This window comes from Engraulis encrasicolus, chromosome 10 (genome assembly GCF_034702125.1).
Source record: "Engraulis encrasicolus isolate BLACKSEA-1 chromosome 10, IST_EnEncr_1.0, whole genome shotgun sequence".
NCBI classification, from domain to species: Eukaryota; Metazoa; Chordata; class Actinopteri; order Clupeiformes; family Engraulidae; genus Engraulis; species Engraulis encrasicolus.
In genome coordinates, this window is record NC_085866.1 from 52,842,853 (window position 1) to 52,866,382 (window position 23,530).

Consider the following 23,530-nt stretch of genomic DNA (forward strand, 5'->3'; position numbering starts at 1 on the left):
AGAATCACTCACAAAGACTTTTTGGTTCTGCCTGTGTTTTCACTTGGTTGGCAGGAACGGTCCGGAACAATTGGTTCTCGGAACGGCTTTGGTTATCCATTTGGTTCTTCAAGCGTTTTCCTACCAGTCCCCCTAACCTTATTCATGTCATGTTTGTCCCCTCAACGTTGCCTCCCGTAGCGTTGTTGGTGACATCTTTGGTTCCCTAAACATGCTCCTATAACATCCCCCAACCTTGTTCAATATGTGTTGGTTCCTGCAAGGTTCCTTTACAACATTCTAGTAAGGCTATTGCTTGCATGTTTGAATCCCCGATGTTGTCATATAGGCTACTGTATGTGTAGTATGTCATTTTTTGTACATTTACATAATTGTCCAGACTGTCAAACTAGACGGCCTGCCAGGCCTGAGAGGGAAGGTTGGCAGTAACCTATTACTTTGACAGAGGTGGGGGCACCCCTGGTTGACAGAGTTCACGTCTTGACAGATTCTATAAATTCAAAGCACTGAGGAAATAGTGGGACCAGACAGGAAAGTGAGTGTGTTGAACAAAGGCATGGTTTATTTTTAAATTAGGAGACACAGAAAAAACAACATATGAGCCAGGAGCAGGGCACGATGATTCAACACCATCAAAAATAGAATTTCAACCCAAAAAATTACAAATGTAAAATAGAAAACAAAGAAAAAACAATGTAGAAATACTCTTTCAATTAATAAATTAGGATGAAGCTATATTACACCACACATAAGCTTGTCAGTTTATTTACTTGCTTTTGATTTTTTTCCTCCGTTGCTTCGTTTTTCTTTTGTTTAGCGGTCAGCTGACTAGCTCATGAGGCTGTACAAAGAGAACATAGAAAACAGATATGTACAATCAGACTCGGTGGACCCACCTCATCCATCTTACTACAAGACTCGCACCTGGGCTGACAAGTACCAGCTACATCACACAAGATGGCTGCACTGAAAGAAAAAAGAAAAAACAAACAAACAAAACAAAAAAACAGAAAAGCAAGAGGTCATCAGTGTCCATATTGTCATGGTAAAACCTGGTATGAGATGAACATGTCAGTGTCCACAGGCACAGTCTTCTAGATCATCCCCACCCCCCTGTAATTTCCCCACTCATCCCTACTTTTAGGTTTGTTGTATGTTTTTGTTTTGGCAGTGGAAGTATCCAATACCAACAGAGGAAGATGAGAACTCAGCCATACCCCTCTACCTCCTGCCTGGCTTCTACAAGAGCAGCAACTAGGCCTGTAGACATATAGATGTGTATGGACAAATACTGTATATATGTCTACCGTTTGGCCCATAGTATTACCGATTTGGCCCATAGTCATATATAAATGCATATAGACATATGTCTATGACTTGGCCCAATAGAGTGGCCTTGAGGCCCTCCGCCTAGCTCTACTTAGCCCCGCCCTCCCCTTTCACTTCCTCCCTCGCCCCGTTGCTAGGCGACACAGCGGAATTCCAGGGCTCTGTATGCATGCATGTCCAAAGCATCCAGAACCCTGTCTGTGAAATGAAGACTGAGGGCTCATCAACCACACCCCTCTCACTCTCTCTCTCTTTTACACACACACACACACACACACACACACACACACACACACACACACACACACACACACACACACACACACACACACACACACACACGCGCGCGCGCACACACAATCTCTGCAGCTATCCATAGTTTGGGTTGTTTGTGATAAAAGAAAAGGGAGAACCAAATGATTTGGATGATTAAACACGGCACAAAACCGTGTGAGGCAAGCAAGACGAGAAGAGATAAGATTACTTGGACAGGACCTGCCTGTTCTTTTTTCACTCTTCACACAGTCGATTGGCCTTGTCCTCAGCTTTCATCTCAGCTTTTCAGATGTCTGCCTCTCACCCACCCTTTCTCTCCACAGTGCAATAGTGCAAAGCTACTGTGCGAGCTGTCTCTCAATCCATAATTTACGCTACCAAAAATGATGCTACACTCTGCCTGTTTGGGCCACAGTGAAATCATTGAGAAGTTGAAAAGTGGTACAGGTTGATCAAACAGTTTGAGCAAACAAAACACCAAAATACCCCTCCATGACAGAGAGAGAGAGAGAGAGAGAGAGAGAGAGAGAGAGAGAGAGAGAGAGACAGAGAGAGAGAGAGAGAGAGAGAGAGAGAGAGAGAGAGAGAGAGACAGAGAGAGAGAGAGAGAGAGAGAGAGAGAGAGAGAGAGTGAGAGGATATTCAAAACGACACCAGTCACAGATGTGCTGCTAAGCCTCCAAAGTCACAGATTCTGCATTCCGTAGTCATTGTTTTGCCGTGTTACGCAATACCACGGGAAGTGGGATTTATAACTGTGATTACTAAAAAACTAGGCTTAGACATGGCAGATGGGAGAGGAGGAGGAGGAGGAGAAGGGGGTGAGGGTGGTTTGGTTAGGCAACAGAGAATTATTAGGTAGGGTATTAACCATTGTTAAAAAATGACAGGCCGAGAGACAGAGCAGTAGCAGAGAGAGAAGGAAAGAGAGAGTACACACAGAGGCAGTGCAAAGGTGGCGGTACTGTTATCCAAGGCAAATCATTGACATTTCAACAGCAACAGACAAACAAACAAACAAACAGGAAACATGGACCAAAACAGAATATCAGCCAGGGACAGACTTTTATAACAGAACAACAAATCAAATAAACAAGTCAAATAAGTTACATCCGGCACATTCATCTCAGAACCCTTTGTTTTCAGACAACCTAAAGGCTATCTGACCGTGCGCGTGTGTGTGTGTGTGTGTGCGCGCACATGTGTGTGTGTGTGTGTGTGTGTGTGTGTGAGAACTTGAAGACTGCGGCACTTGAGCTAACCTCATGATTTGACACTTGGCTCTGATTATCCCTTTTTGTCTTGTGGACCCCCTACGCTTTACTAAAGGAGTTGGGTGGAAAAGACTGCAGGACTTCTGACCTCGCATGACGTCATTTTTAAAAAAAGTTGATCTGCTCTGAACTTTTGCTACGTAAACAACTCTACTGACTTTACATCCCTTGGATGTAATTCCCTAAACATTTGTGTGTGCGTGTGCATGTGCTAAAATATGAGGTGTCTGACAGGTCAAGACACTGACCATTGCTGTCCCTTGTCTTGTGAGAGATGTGAGAGACTGTGTGTGTGTGTGTGTGTGTGTGTGTGTGTGTGTGTGTGTGTGTGTGTGTGTGTGTGTGTGTGTGTATGTGTGTGTGTGTGCTATCCCGTTGTTTTCTGAGAATTTACAGTCCATCGTTCCCGAACGACAGGAGATGGATGCAAGAATAAAAGTGCGTGTGGCGGGAGAGGAGGGCACTAGAGCGAGAGCGAGAGTGAGAGAGAGAGAGAGAGAGAGAGAGAGAGAGAGAGAAAGAGAGAGAGAAAGAAAGACAAAGACAAAGACAAAGAGAGAAAAGGAAAGAGGGGTGAGAGGCGGGACTGTAATGTGTGCGTGTCAGCATTTTCTCCGCCTTCCAAGGAGGCAAATGTAATTGGATGCCTTGTCTCTCCCAAGATTTATGACCATCTCTAATAAAAGGGGGGAGTGTGTACCCCCAACACCGCCTCCCCTGCCATAACACACACACACGCACACACACACACATACTGCACATTATGCACACACACACACACACACACACACACACACACACTGTCCTTCCCTGTCCTCTTGAGCCCAGCTGCTGCTGGTTTTCTGCTCTACACCGTGTTAGGGCTCCTAAAGACACACCAAGACACACCAAGACACACACCAAGACACACACACACTCGCACGCACGCACGCACGCACGCACACACACACACACACACACACTTTCCTTCAGTTTCATGGATGAGATGCCTGATTTACAAGGGATTGGGAGTCATCACAAACAGGCCCACTGTAGCCCACTTAAAGATGTATGTATACACTATAATATACACACACAAGTACAGTTCTGTACTCTTTTTTTATCCCCTGCTCCTAGTTCGACCCTACACCTCCATTTCACAGATGATAACACAGACAGTAAAAAGGCGAAAAAGCCACACAAATTAACAAACAAAAAAACTCCAAACAGACAAAAAAACAGACAATTCAACAAACATAACAAAAGAAATCTTCTTCCCAACCAGTGATGATGCTACCTGGAGCAAGAGAGGCTACAGATGCCCCATCAGGCCACTGACGAGTGACATCGCAGACACCTTAAAGTGCATGTTGAACATGAGGAACAAGCTTGGCGTCATAAATACACATATACAAGTCGGGGTGAGCCTTGCCACCCACATCCCGTTCTCTCCCCCTCTTTTCTTTTGTCTAACACACTGTACTGTATACACACAAATGCTGTTAATGCATGATTGTTAAACACGCCCAGATATACAAATGAGCACTTTCATGTAGTCCTTTGTTCATGTTTTGTTGTGTTTTTTCTTCTTTGCTGTTGTTTTCTTTTTTTGTACAACAAGATGTAGTCAGCAGAATGCTACGCTGGTGCGAGTGAGAGACGGTTCTCACTTCTCTGTCACTTCCCTATCGGTACGGAGACAGAGAGACTTCACAGCTGATACAAGTCCCAAAATACAACATGGCCGCCACTAGCTTTTCATGCTCTTCTTTCTTTTCTTTTCTTTTCCCTTTGAGGATGAAGGCAAAAAGCAAAACCATTGTGAGGTGGTACGGGCGATGGCAGTGAACGCCACACCCCCACCACCACCCCCACCTCCCTCCTTTTTTCCCCCAGAATTCATCGGTAATGAATGCATGGGAGCTTCCGCTGTTGCTGTGTGTTGTCTTTGTTGTTGTTGTTTGTTGTTGTTGTTGTTGTCTTTGGCTCGATGAGGGGGGCACTCAGACTGAACACAATCACACACCATAAACAACCCCCCCCCCCCCCCCAAAAAAAAAAAAAAAAAAACACACGCACACACCAGCAGACAGGCAGTGTTCACATGATGGAGCAGCTCTTGGCCTTCTCCTTGCCGAAGGTGGAGGCGAGCAGCTCGGACTTGCTGGGCAGGTGCAGCAGTCGTTTGGAGAGGCGGCGGGCGGGGCTGGGCTTGGGAGGCGCCTGCAGCTTGTTGAGTGCGGCCAGCGCCGCCATGCGGAACACGCTGTGGATGCTCTTCTCCGACGTGAAGGCGGAGCACTCCAGGTAGGTCTCCGCGCCCAGCTGCTTGGCGAAGGCCGAGCCCTGTTGGGACGAAGGAAATGGACAGACAGAGAGAGAGAAGTTGGTGAAACAATAACTCTGAGACAAACGAAATAGAAAAGAAAGAGAGAGATTACATTTCATTTAGCTAATGCGCTTATCACGTTATTTCAGGGGTGGGGAACCTTTTTCATCGGAGGGGCCTCTTCAAATTCCTCCAAGGGCCGTACAAGTCCTCCAAGGGCCGTATTATGAACACGAACTGGGATTTCCCTTTGCACTTTAGGCCTATATTGAATGCAGCCACCTTTTAAACAGACTCCACCTTCTCTATGTCCCTTGAAATATAACTTAATTGTATTGCAAATGTAATTTCCAAGATGTCTTTTCAAAATGTCGTATTTCATGTGATGTTGAATAATATTAAAATGATATTGGGGGCCAGATTAAACGGCCTCAAGGGCCGCAAACGGCCCTCAAGACATAGGTTACCCACCCCTGCATTATTTAGATAGGCCTACAGGAAGCAATATGGAGTCTGATGCCTTACTTAAGAAATATGTTTGGCACCTATACCATCTTCAGGATGCATTATTTAAGCATTTAAAATATGCACTATGTGCCCAGATGCTTACCTGTTCTTGTGTGATAGGCGTCTGTTTCTGATTGGAGAGCTCCATGAGTGTGCAGACGTCTGTGCGGAGGTCAGTCTTACAACCAATCAGAAGGATGCGCGTGTTTGGGCAGAAGTCCATGATCTCAGTCTTCCACTACGGAAGAGCCAAAAGAGACAAAACTAAGTTGTGCATCAAGTAGAGCAGAGAGGCATAGAGTAGATGTTATTCAAAACTGAGTTGAGTTCTATTAGTTTTGTGGTGCGATAGTCTCAAAATTAGCAGTCTTCAAGGCAGACTTGACGTGTGGGTTATCGGAGACAGACAAGGTCCTTCTTTCAGAGCATAGGTTCAACAGAAGACTGTTAAAAAAATAAACCACCCTTCTGGTGGAACCATGTAAAAAAAAGACATTTTGTGAAAAATCACCACTGTGGGAAAATATTCAAGGCTTTATTTGTAGTTCCCACACAAAAAATAAAGGGCCAAAACTGCACAAAGTAATTTAAGAAGGTACCTTTTTCAGTGCGCTGTCAACTGTGTCTGGGCGGCTGATGTCAAAACACAGGAGCACGGCATCGGAGTCACTGTAGCAGAGGGGCCTGACATTGTCATAATACGGAGAGCCTACAAGAAACAAAATAGACGGTCTTGTGTTAATGACGTGCTACAGTTAATCTTCTGTTCTCAACAAGAGGAACAGTCAGAAACATTTTACACTACTGACTTTTACAACACGTAATCAGCGTCGTTTTTATATTTGGCATGAAGAGACACCCCTGCCCCTGAACCGCATGCTGTTCCACCAGTGGAACGCTGTAATAGCCACTGAAAAAACGTAACTACCATAGTACTGCACCTCTATGACAGTGCACAGGGCCTTTAGTAATACATTACGACTTGGTCATTGCCATTCTGGTAACAGCTAATTTATAACAGGGGCCGTGTCTTACTGGGTTAAGAAAGAATTAACCTTAAGGCGCAGAGGCATAGAAACATGGTCAGACTGTGTGTGTAACATTATCATACTGCAGGACATGCTGAAACATAAGTAAGTAGAGGCCTACTGTGCTACAATATCTACTGCAGGTGTCATCAACGTTGTGCCCGCGAGCACCAGGTAGCCCTCCAGGAGCTTCTGAGGTGCCCACCAAGGATGTTATTAAACAGTGACGACCAGATTTTAGTCACAGTTAATGCTTTTCTTAATTTAAATACATATTAATAATAAATATGTATTATTTATAACCTATAAGCAAATTATCATTTAATAATAGTGTTATTTGAGAATGATGCCAAGAGATCAGTAGAGGATTTTGAACAAAAGTAGCCCTCGAGTAGCCCTCAGTAGCCCTCGGGTAGCCCTTGGTAGCCCTCAGACCTAGAAAGGTTGGGGACCCCTGATCTACTGAGATGTGTTCATTTGATCCCAATAGCTTAGGTAGCATGCAAAGCTCTTGTAAAGTGTTGTCACAATTCGAATTAGGTAATACTGTTGCTGAATGAATGAATGAATTAATAAATGAATGACTGAATGAATTTATTTAGTCTATTAGATGTAAACACACTGTACAGTAACACTAACCATACATTGAAAGGAATAAATAGACAGGGATGTACAAAAAAAAGTCCCAAAACTTATTTCCATTGTGGTCCCTTTGCAATTAAAGCAAAACTACAGTTATACTGTCCTCAGAGGAGTATAAACTCCAGAGCTGTAATACCCCACCCCTTACCTCTACCCTGTCTTTTAGACGGGGGTGGTACAGGGAAGAGAGACATGATGAGGGTAGATAGAAGAGGTTTACATCTTCAAAAGATCTGGTTGCTATACCCTCTTCCACACACACACACACACACTGCATCCCTCCTCACCAAGGCTACAAAAGCTACACCACTCTTACACACACACACACACACACACACACACACACACACACACACACACACACACACACACACACACACACACACACACACACACACACACACACACACACACACACACACACACACACACACACACTGCGCTGGTGCCACACCTCATCTCCTGGCGTAGCCATGACAACGGCCTCGGCAGGCAGCAACACACTTAGGGAGACACACACTCTCTCTCACACACACACACACACAGGCACACACATACGCACACAGACTTAGGAGACACATACACTGTGGCGCAGGCAGGCAAGACAAGGCTTTCCTTAAGCCTCCCACCTACATTATCACATCACAACGCAGCACAGCACAGCACAGCACAACACCACGCAGCAGAGCACAGCACAGCTCACTGACACGCGCGCCAGCCAAACACGGTGTCTTCATGAGGGAACAGCGTGTCCAAAACTGCCAGCAGCATAAGCATCTATGTAACAACATACTACATGGTACTGTGGCGAGGGAGAGCCATGCACTGTTACTCAACACTCAATACACTGTTACTTAACATCTGCATGGGTTGCATAAAAGCCCTTTAAAACCCAGGCAGGCACTGATACAGACTCACGTGAAGAGTATAAAGACCTGCATTGTCCTCTCTTTAAAAATGGATATCTATCTGCATAACTTAGCCAAGACTTATGGAGGCTTATGTAAGCCAGGATAACCTGAGGCTTTCAGTTGCACGCAGACCCCAAAAAGTGAAAAGATAACATCACAGCTACTGTTCATAGTTCTCTGTCTTCATAGATGGCTGAACAAGTTGAATGTGAATGTGAGACTTTATGCAAGCAAGGAGCAAGGAGCCGTAGCTTGTAGTTGTACAGTATACAGACAAGAAGTAAAAGGGAAGCACAACCTGCTCATTATTAAGGTACATGCATGATGTTTGTGTGAATATGAGGCTTATGGAAGCAAGGATAACATGAAGCCTGCAATTGCACACAGAAACATAGAGCTTAAAAAATAAAAAAGGGAACACAATGCATAGTTGTGTAATACTTATATCTGCATAATTATCTACCTTCATACCTCCATGAGTTAGTTAAGGCTTATGGAGACTTATGTAAGCGAAGGATAACCTGAAGGTTGCAGCGCTGACAGGTGCTGGATGTATGGCACCTTGGCAGCCGATTGATTCACAAATTCAATTAACATCGGATTCAATCAGCCCTGATTAGGAGATGCCAGGTGGTGGTGGAGGAGGAGGAGGTGAAGGAGGAGGAGGAGGTGAAAGAGGAGAATAAGGAGAAGGAGGAGGCAGGGGGGCCGCTAGGGGGGGAAAAGTGGTACAGATTCTAAGGGCCCAAGCACTGAGAGGGGCCCTTAAGGGGGCCCAAAATTCGAATCTTTCATGGGGACCAACAATTCTGGCAGCGCCTCTGGGAGGAGGTGGTCGTAATGAGGTGGGTGCAGGCAAAGAGTGGCTGTAGGGGTGGGGGCAGAGAGGCAATGGAGGTACAGTGGGTATGGGCAGAGTGGTGGTGGAGGTACAGTGGGTATGGGCAGAGAGGTGGTGGAGGTACAGTGGGTATGGGCAGAGAGGTGGTGGAGGTACAGTGGGTATGGGCAGAGTGGTGGTGGAGGTACAGTGGGTATGGGCAGAGAGGTGGTGGTCAGTGTTGCCAGAAACAAAATGTTTAAGTATCGTTTTTGTTTTTTTTTTGGGAGGGGGAATTACTGTAAACAAACCAAATGGTTAGTTTGAGGCAATTGAATGAAAACTCTAAGATTATCATACATCATTTTTTTTTACATAATCGATCGTGCAGTGGACAAAAATGATATGATGATGAGGTAAAAATATGATAACTATCGTACTTTGGGTACGGATGGTATGTTGGGAGGTAGGGTGGTGGATATGGGCAGGTAGAATAGGTAGATAGGATAGGTACAGGCAATAAAGTGGTGGTGATGGAGATGGTGGATATGTACAGTGTGGTAGAGGAGGGTGGGTGGATACAGGAGGAGAGGATGGACATGGTGATGGTAAAAGGGGAAGAGAGGGAAGGGGTTGGTGGAGGTATGAAGAGAAGGATGGTTGGGTGGGTATGAGTCCACAAGTGGTGGTGATAGAAGTAGAGGATGGGGGCAGCTGTGGCCTAATGGTTAGGGCAGTGGTCTGAAGATCAGAGGGTTGCAGGTTCGAATCCCACCCTTACCTGTCCCAACACCTATATCCATGACTCAAAGGTTTGAGCAAGGTACCTAACCCCCATTGCTCCAGGGCCTGTAACTAATACTCTGAAAATAACTGTAAGTCGTTTTGGATAAAAGTGTCAGCTTGGTGTAATGTAATGTAAAGTAGGGTGGGTACAGGCAAAGCAGGATGGTGATGGAGGTGGGCATGGGATGAGAGTGGTTGAGGTGTATGAAGGGGCTCTGAGGGCTGCGGTAATGATTGTCTGTATCTCAAAGTCAAGGATCCTGGCCTTGCTAGGATGTAAAACGCCCAGTGATTGGCTTCTCTGCAGAGCTCATCAAAGAGTATCCAATCACTGGGCGTTTCACGTCCTAGCAAGGCCAGAATCCTTGACTTTGAGATACAGCCTGTGGGTATGGGCAAGGAATGGAGGTAGAGTATATGGGTATGGGTAAAGAAAGGCGGTGGTGTGTGTGTGGGTATGGGTAAGGAATGGCGGTAGTGTGTGTGTGGGTATGGGTAAGGAATGGCGGTAGTGTGTGTGTATGTGTGTGGGCAGTTTGTGGGCAGAGTGTTGGTGTGGGTGGTGGAGGGCACTGCCAACCTGCCTGCTGCTGCTGCTGCTGCTGCTGCCAGCTCTCGTCTTAATAAGACAGCCCATAATTAAGTGGGCCTAATTGACTTAATGAGGGGTTAGAGGAGAAACTAGACGATGGTGCGAGGCCATTCATCTCCTCTCCTCCCCTTTCCTCCTCTCCCCTCTCCTCCCCTCCCCTTTCCTCTCCTGTCTCCTCTCCTCTCCTCTCCTCCCCTTTCCTCCTCTCCCCTCTCCTCCCCTCTCCTCTCCTTTCTTCCTATCCTCTCCTCTCCCCCTCTCTCCTCTCCTCTCCTCTTTTGTCTCTCCTCTCCTCCCCTCCCCTCTCCTTTCCTCCTCTCTCCTCTCCTCCCCTCCCCTCTCTTTTCCTCCTTTCTCCTCTCCTACCCTCCCCTCTCCTTTCCTCCTGTCTCCTCTCCTCCCCTCCCCCTCTGTCCTCTCCTCTCCTTCCCTCTCCTCTTTTGTGTCTCCTCCCGCCTCTCTCCTCTCCTATCTGTTTGTTATGCCACCCCCATCTGCCTTCTTTGAAACACACACACAGACACACACACACACTAATGTGAACATACACACAAGCGCACACACACTCACACACACACACTCAGACTCACACAGACAAGCACACACACAAAGACACATACAGACAGGCACACACACGCACACGCACACGCACATGCACATGCACGCACGCACGCAGGCACGCACACACACACACACACACACACACACACACACACACACACACACACACACGCAGACAGGCACACACAAACGCACACCACCAGATTCTATTCCTGATGCGGTTTCTATGGTGTTAAGTCCAGCCAGTTAGTTTCCATCTGAGACTGCAGTAGCATCTGGTGGGAACGGACGCTGCCAGAGCACACGAGGACAACTCCGAGAACTACACGTGCTGGAAAAACTTTTTCTCTTTCTTTGATCTTCTTTTAGATCTTCTTTCATGCGTTTTATAGGAGACAGAGAGCAGGAACAACAACGCTGTTCCTTAGAACTGTGCTGCCTATTGACAAATTCAATCTTTTCATGAATATTTACTAAGTAATGAACATATATTTACTAGTATGACCAAAGCACAGTAAGTTTTACAGCTAAAATGCCTATTTCTGGACATTCAAAATGGTGGACATGGAGAGGAGCCTCCTTTCCATGTATGAAAAGTGTAATTTTCCCAGTCATAATGAATACTTAGACTTTGATGGTGGTGGTAAATATTCATGAAAGAGGTAACATTTGTGAATGGGCAGTATGAATTCTGGAAATGAACTACTAAAAATATTACACAGTGCACCTTTAAAACTTCACTGGATAGCCACAGTGAAACATCCCTCAATTAAACCATGGTAACACATTAGGTTTGGAGTAACAACAATAAGGCTAGGTTGCACTAAAATAGTTTAAATAGCCTAAACCTACTTTAGCCCTAAACTGAATTTAGTAAATCCAAGTTTAATAATGCTTTAAATTAATCTGAGATATGTTGCACGCCTTTAATTTAAACCTGGATTACCTAAACTGGTTTAATCAAGGATTAAACAAAATTTATATATGTTCATCAGTCGCCATTAATGGCTATGGTCATGTGTAAATGTATGCCTAAATAGACAAAACACACAACTAACATTGACTGTAAACAAACAAACAATGACGAAAGCAATACCTCAAATACCTAACTGCATTTGTGCAGCACAGTTAATACAGATCCTCATTATCTTTCCTCCATTCGCCTGCCTTGTGACATGGGGTTCAATGTCGATCATCAAAGTTTTTATTTAACCCCTTTGCGCAGAGCATCTGTTATAACCTTATTGTCACCAAAATGGTAATGACCAAGGCTCAATTGGTTACTTAGGGCTCTCTGCATTGTCATAGCAATGTTGTTATGATGTGGCTGAGTGTTTACAGCAAAAACTGAATTGGTCTGTCGACGGGTCCATGTGCAGTAAGAGGCTACTATCTGGCAAAAGCATAATTTAGAGGATATTCTCTCATTTGCAATCAGGATATTGAATTGGGGAGAAAGCCTCCAAAATGCCGTTCTGTGCTGCGTGACCGCAGGGAAATCTAATGGATTTCTCCACGGAGGTGGGGTGACACTGAGGCGCGAGGTCAGAGGCTGCGGTGAAGGACGAGAGGGAGGGAGGGAGTGAGGGAGTAAAATGATTTGCACTGCAGCCTATGCTGGACTGTAGAGAGAGAGGAATCTGGCTGTTAGCACAGCTATGACTACTCCTTGTGGTGCGCTTAAGCCAATCGATGGCCCTCAAAACATTAGCGGTTAAAAAAGCCAATAAACAAATCAAAATCCGTTCCAAACGGCACCTCATTAAAGTTTCATAACAAAGCCGCGCTGTAAAGAGCACATCTTACAGAGCTTAATAAAATACTCCAATCCAGACTGGCATAGACATTACAGTCTGCCAGGGAGGTGGCAAAGACACTTAAGGGAGGTAGGGAGATGTGAGTGTCGTATTAAGCTCAGATGTTTAATGGCGCCTTAACAGGGGTGACAAGAGTGGCACAATAGGACATAACATCCTTCAGCTGCTGCGAAAATGCAAATTTGTTACGGCCTCACAAGTTATAGCTCCCTCATGGCAATTTGAGGAATCTCACATAACATTTTAAAAAATTGTCTTGACTCACACCTTTATTTGGTCGAAATCTTGTATGAAATGAATCCAAATGAATCACAGTGAGGGAGCTATGAAAGTGTTCAGATGTTTTATTCTTTTTGCCTTTTATATGTATCCAGCAACTGTGATAATTATTAGGAAATATCCACTTCATACTTGTTGTTACGGTCTCTCCTACCACTGCTTTGCTACTGTGCTTTCACTGGCTGAAAAACAACAAAAGACAAACAAAAGCAATACTGTTCTATAAAAGGGAGGATAGTGGAAGGAAAAAAGACAGTAACTCTGTCTATTATTTCAGCCTTGCAGTTTTGTTCTTTTCTTCCCCTTCGATAACTCAATCAGTACCAACACCATTATCAGCCTGCATACGGAGCATCTCTGTGACGCAATAGGACACCACATTTTCATCTCAATGCAGAAACACAGAGACACAGACACAGACACAGACACACACACACACACACACACATGAACCTACATACTTGCCCACAAATGCACACAGACACTCTCTGACACACACACATTCTCTCTCGTCTTCCTCTCGTCTCTCTCTCTCTCTCTCTCTCTCTCTCTCTCTCTCTCTCTCTCTCTCTCACACACACACACACACACACACACACACACACACACACACACACACACACACACACACACACACACACACACACACACACCCTCTGCTGCTGTGATGTGCTTGCATCTTAATTACTGGTCCGCATCGATTTGGGTTTCTCACTCCGCCGCTCCCTCGACAGGCCTCAGTGACTAAACTGGACCTCACGCATCGATTGATGATCAAGCATATCTCTTATGTGTGTGTGTTTTCCTGTGTGTGTGTGTGTGTGTGTGTGTGTGTGTGTGTGTGTGTGTGTGTGTGTGTGTGTGTGTGTGTGTGTGTGTGTGTGTGTGTGTGTGTGTGTGTGTGTGTGTGTGTGTGGGCGGACAGGGGGGTCTTTCTCGATTCCGGAAAATTCCCCTACCGCCCACTCCCTCGTTGCAGCAGCAGCAGATGATGTGACAGGGAGCTCTGCAGATCAATTAGCACCGATAGAGACCCAGCCATCAGCACAGAGAGGGAGAGAGCTGAGAGATAGAGAGAGAGAGGGGAAGAGAGAGAGAGAGAGAGATAGTGATATAGAGAGATATAGAGATAGAGAGATAGAGTGATAGAGACAGAGAGAGAGGACCGAGAGCCCAGTTGACCAATTAGCACCGATATACACTCAGCCCTCACACCTACTGTGTTACGCAATTGGATGTGTGCACCAGCACATACATATGCAGCTGTGTGCGTGTGTGTGTCGGTGTGTGTGTCGGTGTGTGTGTGTGTGTGTGTGTGTGTGTGTGTGTGTGTGTGTGTGTGTGTGTGTGTGTGTGTGTGTGTGTGTGTGTGCGTGTGTGTGTCGGTGTGTGTGTTTTTGTATGCGCGTGTGTGTGCGCGTGTGTGTATGCATATGTGTGTATGCATATGTGTGTACTTGCATATCTACTGCTACAATTGACAGTGTGCTTTTGGCAGCGCCGCTGCCTGACCCCTAGAAAGTCCTTTCTGTTCACCGAGGGCTGATATCACATCTACGTAGCATACTAATACTGAAAGCAGGACAAGAGGATATAAATATACATTCCCCCTTAGTACGGTCTTTTGAGTGACATTATTGACAACGCTGGTACAGCTCCTGACTATTGATTTGATTCCTTTAAAGAGATACTGTACCATTTCTGGAAATATGCCCATTTTACACCTATCCTTCAGTTAAATAATCGAGTTTTGCCTTTTTTCTGTTCTTTCAGCTGTCTGGCGATGTTACTTCTAGTTCAAAGTAAGTAACAATCATTGAATCTTATGGGACCAGAGGCAGGAGGAAGCTAAAACTCAATCATTTAACTTAAGGGGAGCTGTAAAATGAGCTTGTTCCCAGAAATGGTACGGTATCGCTTTAACATATTATGCCCTTCAGTAGGGAGTGGGACACATTTGGGCAAGACAAAATACTCTGGAGAAGAAATATAGCCTGTCCTGTAGAAGATGTTGGCACATGGATAGGTCTCAGGGGAGTCAACCCTGATACACACACGTACAGTACACACGCACATCCACACACACAGACACACACGCACATGCACACATACAGGTGCATACACAGACACACACACACGTGTGCACATGCACACACACACATACACACACACATAGACACACGCGTACACACATTCACGCCATTAAAAGCACTCAGACTAGATCCTTGGCTGCCAGGAATTACATAAGATAGTAAAAGCCCTTTTGGATCTCTTTCAAATTGCAGAGGGCCAAGACTGACTACTATCCCCAAGTCTACTGAGCTGCCGCCCGCTAGCACTGATACCCCCACAATCCCTTCTTATCAGCTCTTTCCCTACAGTACACACACACACACACACACACACACACACACACACACACACACACACACACACACACACACACACACACACACACACACGCACTACACACACACACACACACACACAGAGAGACAGACAGACAGACAGACATACAGACAGACACGCACATGCGCGCACACACACAAACACAAGCACACACACAGATTCCTTCCTAATACTCTAGACGTCACCCCTACCTCTCCCTCCCTTCACAAGTTCCTGCCTTCCCATATCTCTCCAGCATTCACTCATGTGCAAGTGCACCATACTAACAAATAAGTACACAGAGAGATAAATCAGTATATCAAAAACATTGTGTCTTAGACATCTTTAAGATTTCATATCATGTCAACTTATCAGATCCTACTAACTGCAAACCCAAAATAAAAAAACAGCATGTCTCTAAACAACCTAGTTCCCACGGTTGCAACAAATATCATCTTATATCTAGAGGAAAGAACAGGCAAAAGAAGGAAACACATCTAACAAAAGCAACACAGCTGAGATATCTGTGTTGATCCTAAGCTGATAGAGTGTTCTCTCTGGGCACAGCCTTGTAGCCTCTTCTTCCTCTATGAGTGCAGAGGGCAGACATTTGAAAGTAAACCATCAGACCATCAGATGCATGAAGCTCCCCTCCACCCCGTCTCGTCGTCTCTCTCTATGACACTACCAAATAAACACTTGTAGAGCCACACATCCTTTCAAATGTCACCTCTTATGACTTATGTGTCACACAGGAGGTGAGAGAGATTTGGAAAGAGGAAAGAGGAGAGAAAATGCCAATAGTGTTGGATAGTAAGATACCCCAAACTCTGCCAACCCAATGCAAAGGAGTGCGCTCAAGTTCGGTCTCCTAACGGGGTGTTGTCCCCTCCTCCTCCTTCTCTGTCTGTGGCGTTTGATGATGGCTTGCACAAGATATGCGATACCACCATCTACAGCACTAAAGGAGCTCCATTTGTTCTCAACCTAAAGTCTCCAATGGTCTCCTAACTAAAGTCTCCTAAAGGAGTATTCACCTGACGTCACATGGATCCAGGAACAGTATGGGCTTGATGTATCTTTAGGCTACTCTACTAGAAGATGTTTGCCTTAACTACATACAGTACATTGGCTGAGGTTACTTAATGGCATAGCCTACATGAGGCTTTTTTTCTAATTAATTCCTGAGTTTTCCAACCCAGAAATATGTGTATACAGAAACCTACTGTCATCATAAAAAAACGCTGTGATGTCACAATGTGGCAATAACACACACTGCAGGTGCCGAGGGCAAACTGAAGGTGTTTACTATGGAGTGACTCACTCCTGTGTGAGTGTTGCAAAGCTTTGAGAGCCAACAAGGGCAGTTTTGCATTTGTTTCATGTTGACATCGTATTACTAGAGGGTTACTTCAGGATAAAAAAAATACATACTCTAATGGACCCCCATCACTTTGTTTATAGGTCTTAAGGCAGATTACATGGAGGTCAAATTAACCATCTCCTTCTGAAGTCAGGCAGCTACACGTGTCAGAATAGTAATTGGCTTATCCCCCAATTCCTTCTAAATAGCAAGAGTCGCCGGCTTACCCCTGACTACCCCCTGTAGAGGCAAGTCACACTACTACACCTAGTCAGCACCTTACGGCAGCCATGTGTCCTGTGCCAGTGGATTGCTGTCTGGTAAGGTTATTCACAACAGCTAGGGTCTGGCTCAGGTTTGCCTCTTAGGTTACAGACAGGTCACATGCCCTGCCACAACTGGAAAAATCACTGACAACTGGCAGAGCAGTTCACCCCTTAATGCAGGCCGTACCTCCAGTGGCAAGCTGTAATAGTCATTGAAAAGTGAAGCCTACCATAGTACTACAGTACTATGACATAACACAGGGCCTTTAGTAATGCACTAAGACTTGGTCATTGCCATTCTGGTAACAACAAATTTATAAGACTGTTAACATGCTCCATCACTTGTGTCCACCGCATTATAATAATTGATGATTACTGTGTCCTTAATATCCACAGGCGGGCGAAAACAGCTTTTTTTCTGTCCGAGGTAGCCTATGCGTTTTACAGTCAGAGCACACACCCCAACCTGTAGCTATTTTATTGGATGGCATTTGGTAATGGGGTGCAAGCGGCGCGTCACGGCTCTTTTCTCGCGCAGTGAAGCGGAGTTGTAGACTAGAGGGTGTCTCACCTGACGTGTCCCACAGACTCAGCTCCACGCGCTGGTCCTCCAGCTCCAGGCCAGCTGTGTAGTTCTCGAATACTGTAGGCACGTACGTCTGTGGATGTTAGGAAGGAGAAAACGCGTTAAAACGAGAACACAATTGATATTGCACAAGTTGGACATTGGTTAGAATGAGAATGATGTTTGTTTTGAAAAGGATAGAATCACTTTTATATTTTCGGACACATTCACTTCATTTTCAATCCCTCAAATCGTCCAAAATGGCTCTGACTCAAGCGCGCTTTATGTTGGTAATAGGGTAAAACACTGCGCTAAATGTTAGGCGGGATGAGCTCTACAACAACAGGCTGATCTTTGGTTTGAGGCACACTGAGGCGCATACCAGCGCACATTCAACACACTCCCATGGCAACATGGAATGCTAATGCACTAAAGTGAACACACGTGCATTGGACTGTCTGCTTTTTTGACTCGTCTGTTATGCACAGACAAGCAAATTAATATAGGAAGATCATCAAAGGCGTTTTTACAGGACAGAAGCATGTACCCATTCAAAAAAAACTTAATGGAAACATTCTGTTGCGCGAAGACATGTCGGTGTGGCCAATAAAACCGCATCATCCTTCTCATGCCAGCCAGTCGAAAAATAGGCTTTGCTATGCCCTGCAGTTGTGAGTTGACTTTCACATTTGTATATTATAACAGTGGATCAAGATTAATGCATACCTCTGGATAGCAATCCTTTGCAAGGACTTGGAGCATTGCTGTTTTTCCGCATTGGACGTCTCCCACCAAAACGAGCTTACATCTCACCACCAAAGGCTGTGGAATTCTCCTCTCCTTCATTGTGAAATAAGCTCTCCAAACCGAGACACGATTAAAACAAGTCTAACGACGGGGACATTAACTTGAGAGTATCCTACAGAGTATCATACAATCCTACAGAGGCTCTTGGGCATCGGAGTGTGTAGCGGAGCAGCGGTAGAGTTCTCTCCGGTCCAGCCGACAGTTGTCTTGTCTGGAGAGAGTTACAGCACTGCGGCAATTTATACAGCGCCGCTATCCAATGAGAGCAGTGGCAGCGGACGCGCGCGCCGCCTGTGAAAATTCCAGTGTCAACGCAAACAGGTCTAATAACCAACGTCTGGCACAAGACCGTAGTGCAGCTGTCAACGCACAGGTAGGGAAATCAACGTGTAGGGCAAAAATAACATTGCGCAATAGGAACAAATTGTGGTTTGGTTGACATACAAGAACTAGTCAGACTTCATCCTTTCTTTGGTAGGCTACGAAGTTCGAACTGAGATTAAGTTTATGGTGGTGACAGCGCTGTAGGCCTAGTCCTGTTGTTGCAGTCCTCTTGCCCTGCATCATGTCCACATGTCCTGGTCTCTGGATGTGCTTAAGCATCTTCCCACTTTACTAGAAGCATCGCTCTGTCAAGTCATAATCAAATTTTTATTCCAGGGGCCTAATCTTCCCAAGAAATGCCTTCCCCCTTTCATTATTCTGCACTAGACCTGTAGCCTAAAAAACACAAGTTAGGCCTACTGTTTGTAAAACAGCTCGTCACCTCAGTCTCAAATAAGTGTTAAGACTACACATTTCTCCATGTGTTTGTGAATGTTAACAGATTCAGATCATCTTATTTACATACAGATGCTCACTTGATGATATCACTAGAAGGGATACCCCACGCAGTACAATACAAACAATAGGCCTACAACATGTAGGCCTACTTACTATATAGCACAGTATCACAACTATGAAGTTATAATATAAGAGCATAACAATTAACATTTCCCAAATGGTATGGTCGTTGACCCACCTTGGTTTGCTTATGTTTTTTTGCTTCGCGACAAAGTGAAAGGAGTGCCCGTATTTTCGGGAACTCAGAAATACTTGCATTGCTCTTGACCTGACTAGTTGCAACGCCAGCGGCATGGCTAGTAATCTGGTATACAGCGCATTTTCCTGGTGGACTGACAGTCCCAAAGGACTGGTTATATTGTTTTGGTTTGTTGCCTACAGTTTAGAGGGGGTGGTCCATTGGTCCATCTGCAATATAGATAGTGGACTGAGTCAAACTATAGTATGAAAACGGGTTGCATTGTACTGTATGTGTGAGTACCAGTTTAAGACAGAAATGCCTGGGTGTTTTTTTACGACCCTTTCTCATCGGCTCCTGATCCCCTTTACTCCGAGTGATTCACACATGACTGTCTTCTTTGTTACAGTAAAGTGCTGGTTTACTGTGAAAGTGAAGATAAAAGAAAAGTGGAAAAGTCTGTAAGAGGTTCCATGCTGTAGTAGGGGAAATTCCTGAGTCAGATTCGCTGTCAAACCCTCCCCAAACTTCCTGCGCTCGAGATAGGGGCTATCACCTGAGATAAGCTGAGACACAATGGAGGTTAGAGAGTGGAAGGACTAAGCCAACAACACACACACAAACACATTCACAACCGCTGACAGCTTTGGGCGAGCCCAGGACAAAGTCATTCGAAAGGCCCCCCAGTCCAATACATGCATTGTAATGAGAATGAAATTCGACCCCCCCGGCCCGGGACAACTGACCCCTTTGGCCCCCACCCACCCCTTGTCGGCTTCCCTCCACACACACACACACACACACACACACACACACACACACACACACACACACACACACACACACACACACACACACACACACACACACACACACACACACACACACACACACACACACACACACACTTTCCACGATCCCAGGTTTCCTTCCCTCATTCCTGACCTGATTTATAGTTTGGTACTGGACATGTGAGTGTGAGTGTATCAGTCTGGCTGATACGCAAAGGGAAATTTGTAAGGATTTTTTTTTGTTTCCTGTTCTTGTTCTCGTTCGAGTTCTATTAAAAGACGATGCCAAGGAGGAAATTCCACGGCTGGCAGCAGTCATAAGTCAATGGGATTTAGAAACCCATGAACAGTGAGGCACGGGGCCTATTCATGGCCGCTGACAGCTTTGGCCAGGCCCGAGACAAAGTCCTCCGCAAGGGCCCGCCCCCCATGCAAATACATAGGATGTCATGAAGGCCCAATTCTGGGCCACCTCTCTCCCTGGGCCCAGGAAAACTGACCTGTTTGTCTTGCACCCTGTCAGCTTCCCTGGGCGGATTAATCGAGTTAGTAATGACATGCCGACCTCAACCCTGATAAGGAATTGCTTTTTTCATATCAGCGGAACTTTTCCAAGTCTTCAAAACACCTGGATCTATGAAGCAAACACATGTCACATCATATACGGACACACACTTGCGCAAAAAGTGAGATGGTGATGTTGGCCGCGTAAGCCTTTTCCTTTCGAAACAATTCTGAAAAAGAAGAAGGAGGAGGAGGAGGTGGAGGAAGAGGATTGTGCAAATGTGTTGAGCGATGGTAACCTGAACAGAATGTTCTCACCCGTGCTCATGATGAAAGCATTACATTTATTTTTCAGATTTTTGGAGTGTGCGTACTGCGTAATTCGAGAATTGGTTGGTCAGACTGGCCTGAGAAGTCTACAACACCAAGCTCCAGTTTCTCCTAATTTAATATTGTGAAGTTTCGGGCATCAGATGTCTGATGAAGGGCACGCTGCCTGAAACTTGGGAATATTAAGAGAAACGGGAGCTTGGTGTCACTGACTTTATTTTCAGTTCTCACGTGACTTTGCTAGTCCTGCAGACGGATGTGTGTGTGTTTTCTTTGTCTCCCCATATTTCTATGGGGCACAGACACTGGCAATGAATGTGGGCTCAGGGCAGTGAGATGCAGTTGGATTGTTTTCCACAGACTAAGTAGCGTCATGTGGTGCAGCGAAATACGGGCAAAAAATACTGGGCCAGTGCAAATATGATGTGTGTGCCGTGCCCCATTGACATGTATGTGCGGCTGTTGATCAAATTGTGGTGCTCGGTTTTTATTCTGTGGTGCTGCGCTTCAGAATTGTCTATGTGACACTGACTGATGATGTGTAACATGGATGATGGTGGTGGTTATGATGATGATGATGATGATGATGAGGATGATGATGATGATGATGATGATGATGATGATGATGATGATGATGATGACGATGATGAGTTTGTGAACTGCCGGATACTCAGTTTGTCTATGTGTGTGTGTGCTTTTTTTAATGTATTTTTTATGGGCTTTTTTGCCTTTATTTTAGACAGGACAATGAAGAGTGGCAAGAAGCGACACAAGAGAGAGAGTCAGTGTAGGGATGGCAAATGAACCGGGCCGGATTCGAACCCTGGGTGTAACCCTTGGGCATGCAAGCTCAAATGTGGGGGGCTTAGTGTGCTGCGCCACAGCGCCCCCTGTCTATGTGGTATTTAACTGCCCTCTTGATTTTGTATATCAGCTTATTTATCTGACTGCCTACCCCCTGGTAGAGTACTATAGTACTAATAATATCTGTTTGTTTGCCAATCTGTAATGTTTGTTTATGTAAGATTTGCCTGCCCGCCAGGTACTGTATGGGTTGGGTATGTTTGTTGACAAGGGGTTTGTTTGTTTGTTTGTGTGTTATTTGTCCGCATGGCTGCTACTGTGTTTGGGTTTGTTGACGGGAGGAAGCATCGTTGTCTTGGTGCCAGCTCCAAACCGAAGGCAGATGGCACCCAGTCCTCCTGGAGTAACACAGGAACTTCCAGCAGTCAGGTCTCATTCAGAAGCACACACAGGGCACACGCACGCACGCACGCACGCACGCACGCACGCACGCACGCACGCACGCACGCACGCACGCACGCACGCACGCACGCACGCACGCACGCACACACACACACACACACACACACACACACACACACACACACACACACACACACACACACACTTCCAGGTCAGAGGTGTGCCTGAGGTTAAAGGGGTAGCATGCCAGCTGATCCATTCCTCAGCTCAGTCCAGCCCAGCCAAAGCCCCAGCCAAAGCCTCAGCACCAGTCCAGTGCCCCCCTGTTGATCTGTGCTGTGCTGCAGACTGTTCATAGTCTACTGTCAACACTCTACTCCACCGAGCAGACTTTACTCTCTGGATATAGATTCTTCTGGGAAAAGCACTTCACTCCATTCCACTATCTACCACTGCTCTGCTGTGCTCCAACCCGGGGATGGCTTATGATTCCATGGGCCCCTGGACCAGACCACAAGAAAGGCCCCTCCTCAATGGGTGCTGCTGGTTTATAAAACGATTCAGGGTTTTAAGGTGAGGTGTGAGAGTCTATGTTATCGTTGGGGGGTTGGGTGTAGGTCGAGAGAATCTGTAAAACACAGTTGTTAAAAGTGTGATTCTAATGCAGTATGAGAATGCAAATACAGAGGCTAGAGCTTCAGGGCCCCTTTGACTCTTGGGCCCCTGGCCCTGGGCCCAGTAAGGCCCATGCAGTGATCTGTCCCTGGCTCCACCCTCGTATTGGAAGGGGTGTGCCCTTATTGCAATGCCTGACAGCATAAACCAACCATATTAATTTGTCTGTACTGTTATTGAGTGAGAAAGTGTTGACACTGAGGGAGAAAAAGGGACCAGGCACTTTTGGCATAAAGAGGCCCCTCATAATGAGCGGCGCAGAACTGACTCACCGGTGGGCCCCCGCACCCATGTGGGCCCCTACTTTCAGAAATGTAACCCCCCCTTTTTTTTACATTTCTGAAAAAAGGGCACCACAAGGGTGCAGTGCCCACTGGAAAATGCCTGCAATGCCAGATGGCCAGTCCAGTCCAGCCCTGCATAGAACATAGACTGTATTAATTGGATAGCTATACAGTTATTGAGTGAGAAATGTGTTGACGCA

The 23,530-nt window shown here is 45.7% G+C and overlaps 1 protein-coding gene across 1 annotated transcript; it reads right to left on the reverse strand.

Annotated features, from left to right (window-relative positions):
- Positions 1-538: 538 nt before the first annotated feature.
- rnd1a (Rho family GTPase 1a) lies at positions 539-18,731 on the reverse strand. Its single transcript, XM_063207709.1, has 6 exons — positions 18,439-18,731; positions 17,719-17,806; positions 6,294-6,403; positions 5,798-5,932; positions 4,942-5,204; positions 539-841 (listed from the first exon to the last, which is right to left on the reverse strand). The coding sequence occupies exons 1-5, from the start codon at positions 18,556-18,558 to the stop codon at positions 4,959-4,961; spliced, it is 699 nt and encodes a 232-aa protein (XP_063063779.1). The 5' UTR covers positions 18,559-18,731; the 3' UTR covers positions 539-841; positions 4,942-4,958.
- Between the last annotated feature and the right edge of the window lie 4,799 nt (positions 18,732-23,530).

Excerpts from the sequence above, each read along its gene's own strand:
- rnd1a (XM_063207709.1), bottom strand. The coding sequence starts at position 18,558 with ATGAAGGAGAGGAGAATTCCACAGCCTTTGGTGGTGAGATGTAAGCTC. Across the intron at positions 5,933-6,293 it reads TTGACAGCGCACTGAAAAAG|TGGAAGACTGAGATCATGGA; the intron begins GTACCTTCTTAA and ends GCTCTTCCGTAG. Across the intron at positions 5,205-5,797 it reads CGCCTATCACACAAGAACAG|GGCTCGGCCTTCGCCAAGCA; the intron begins GTAAGCATCTGG and ends TCGTCCCAACAG.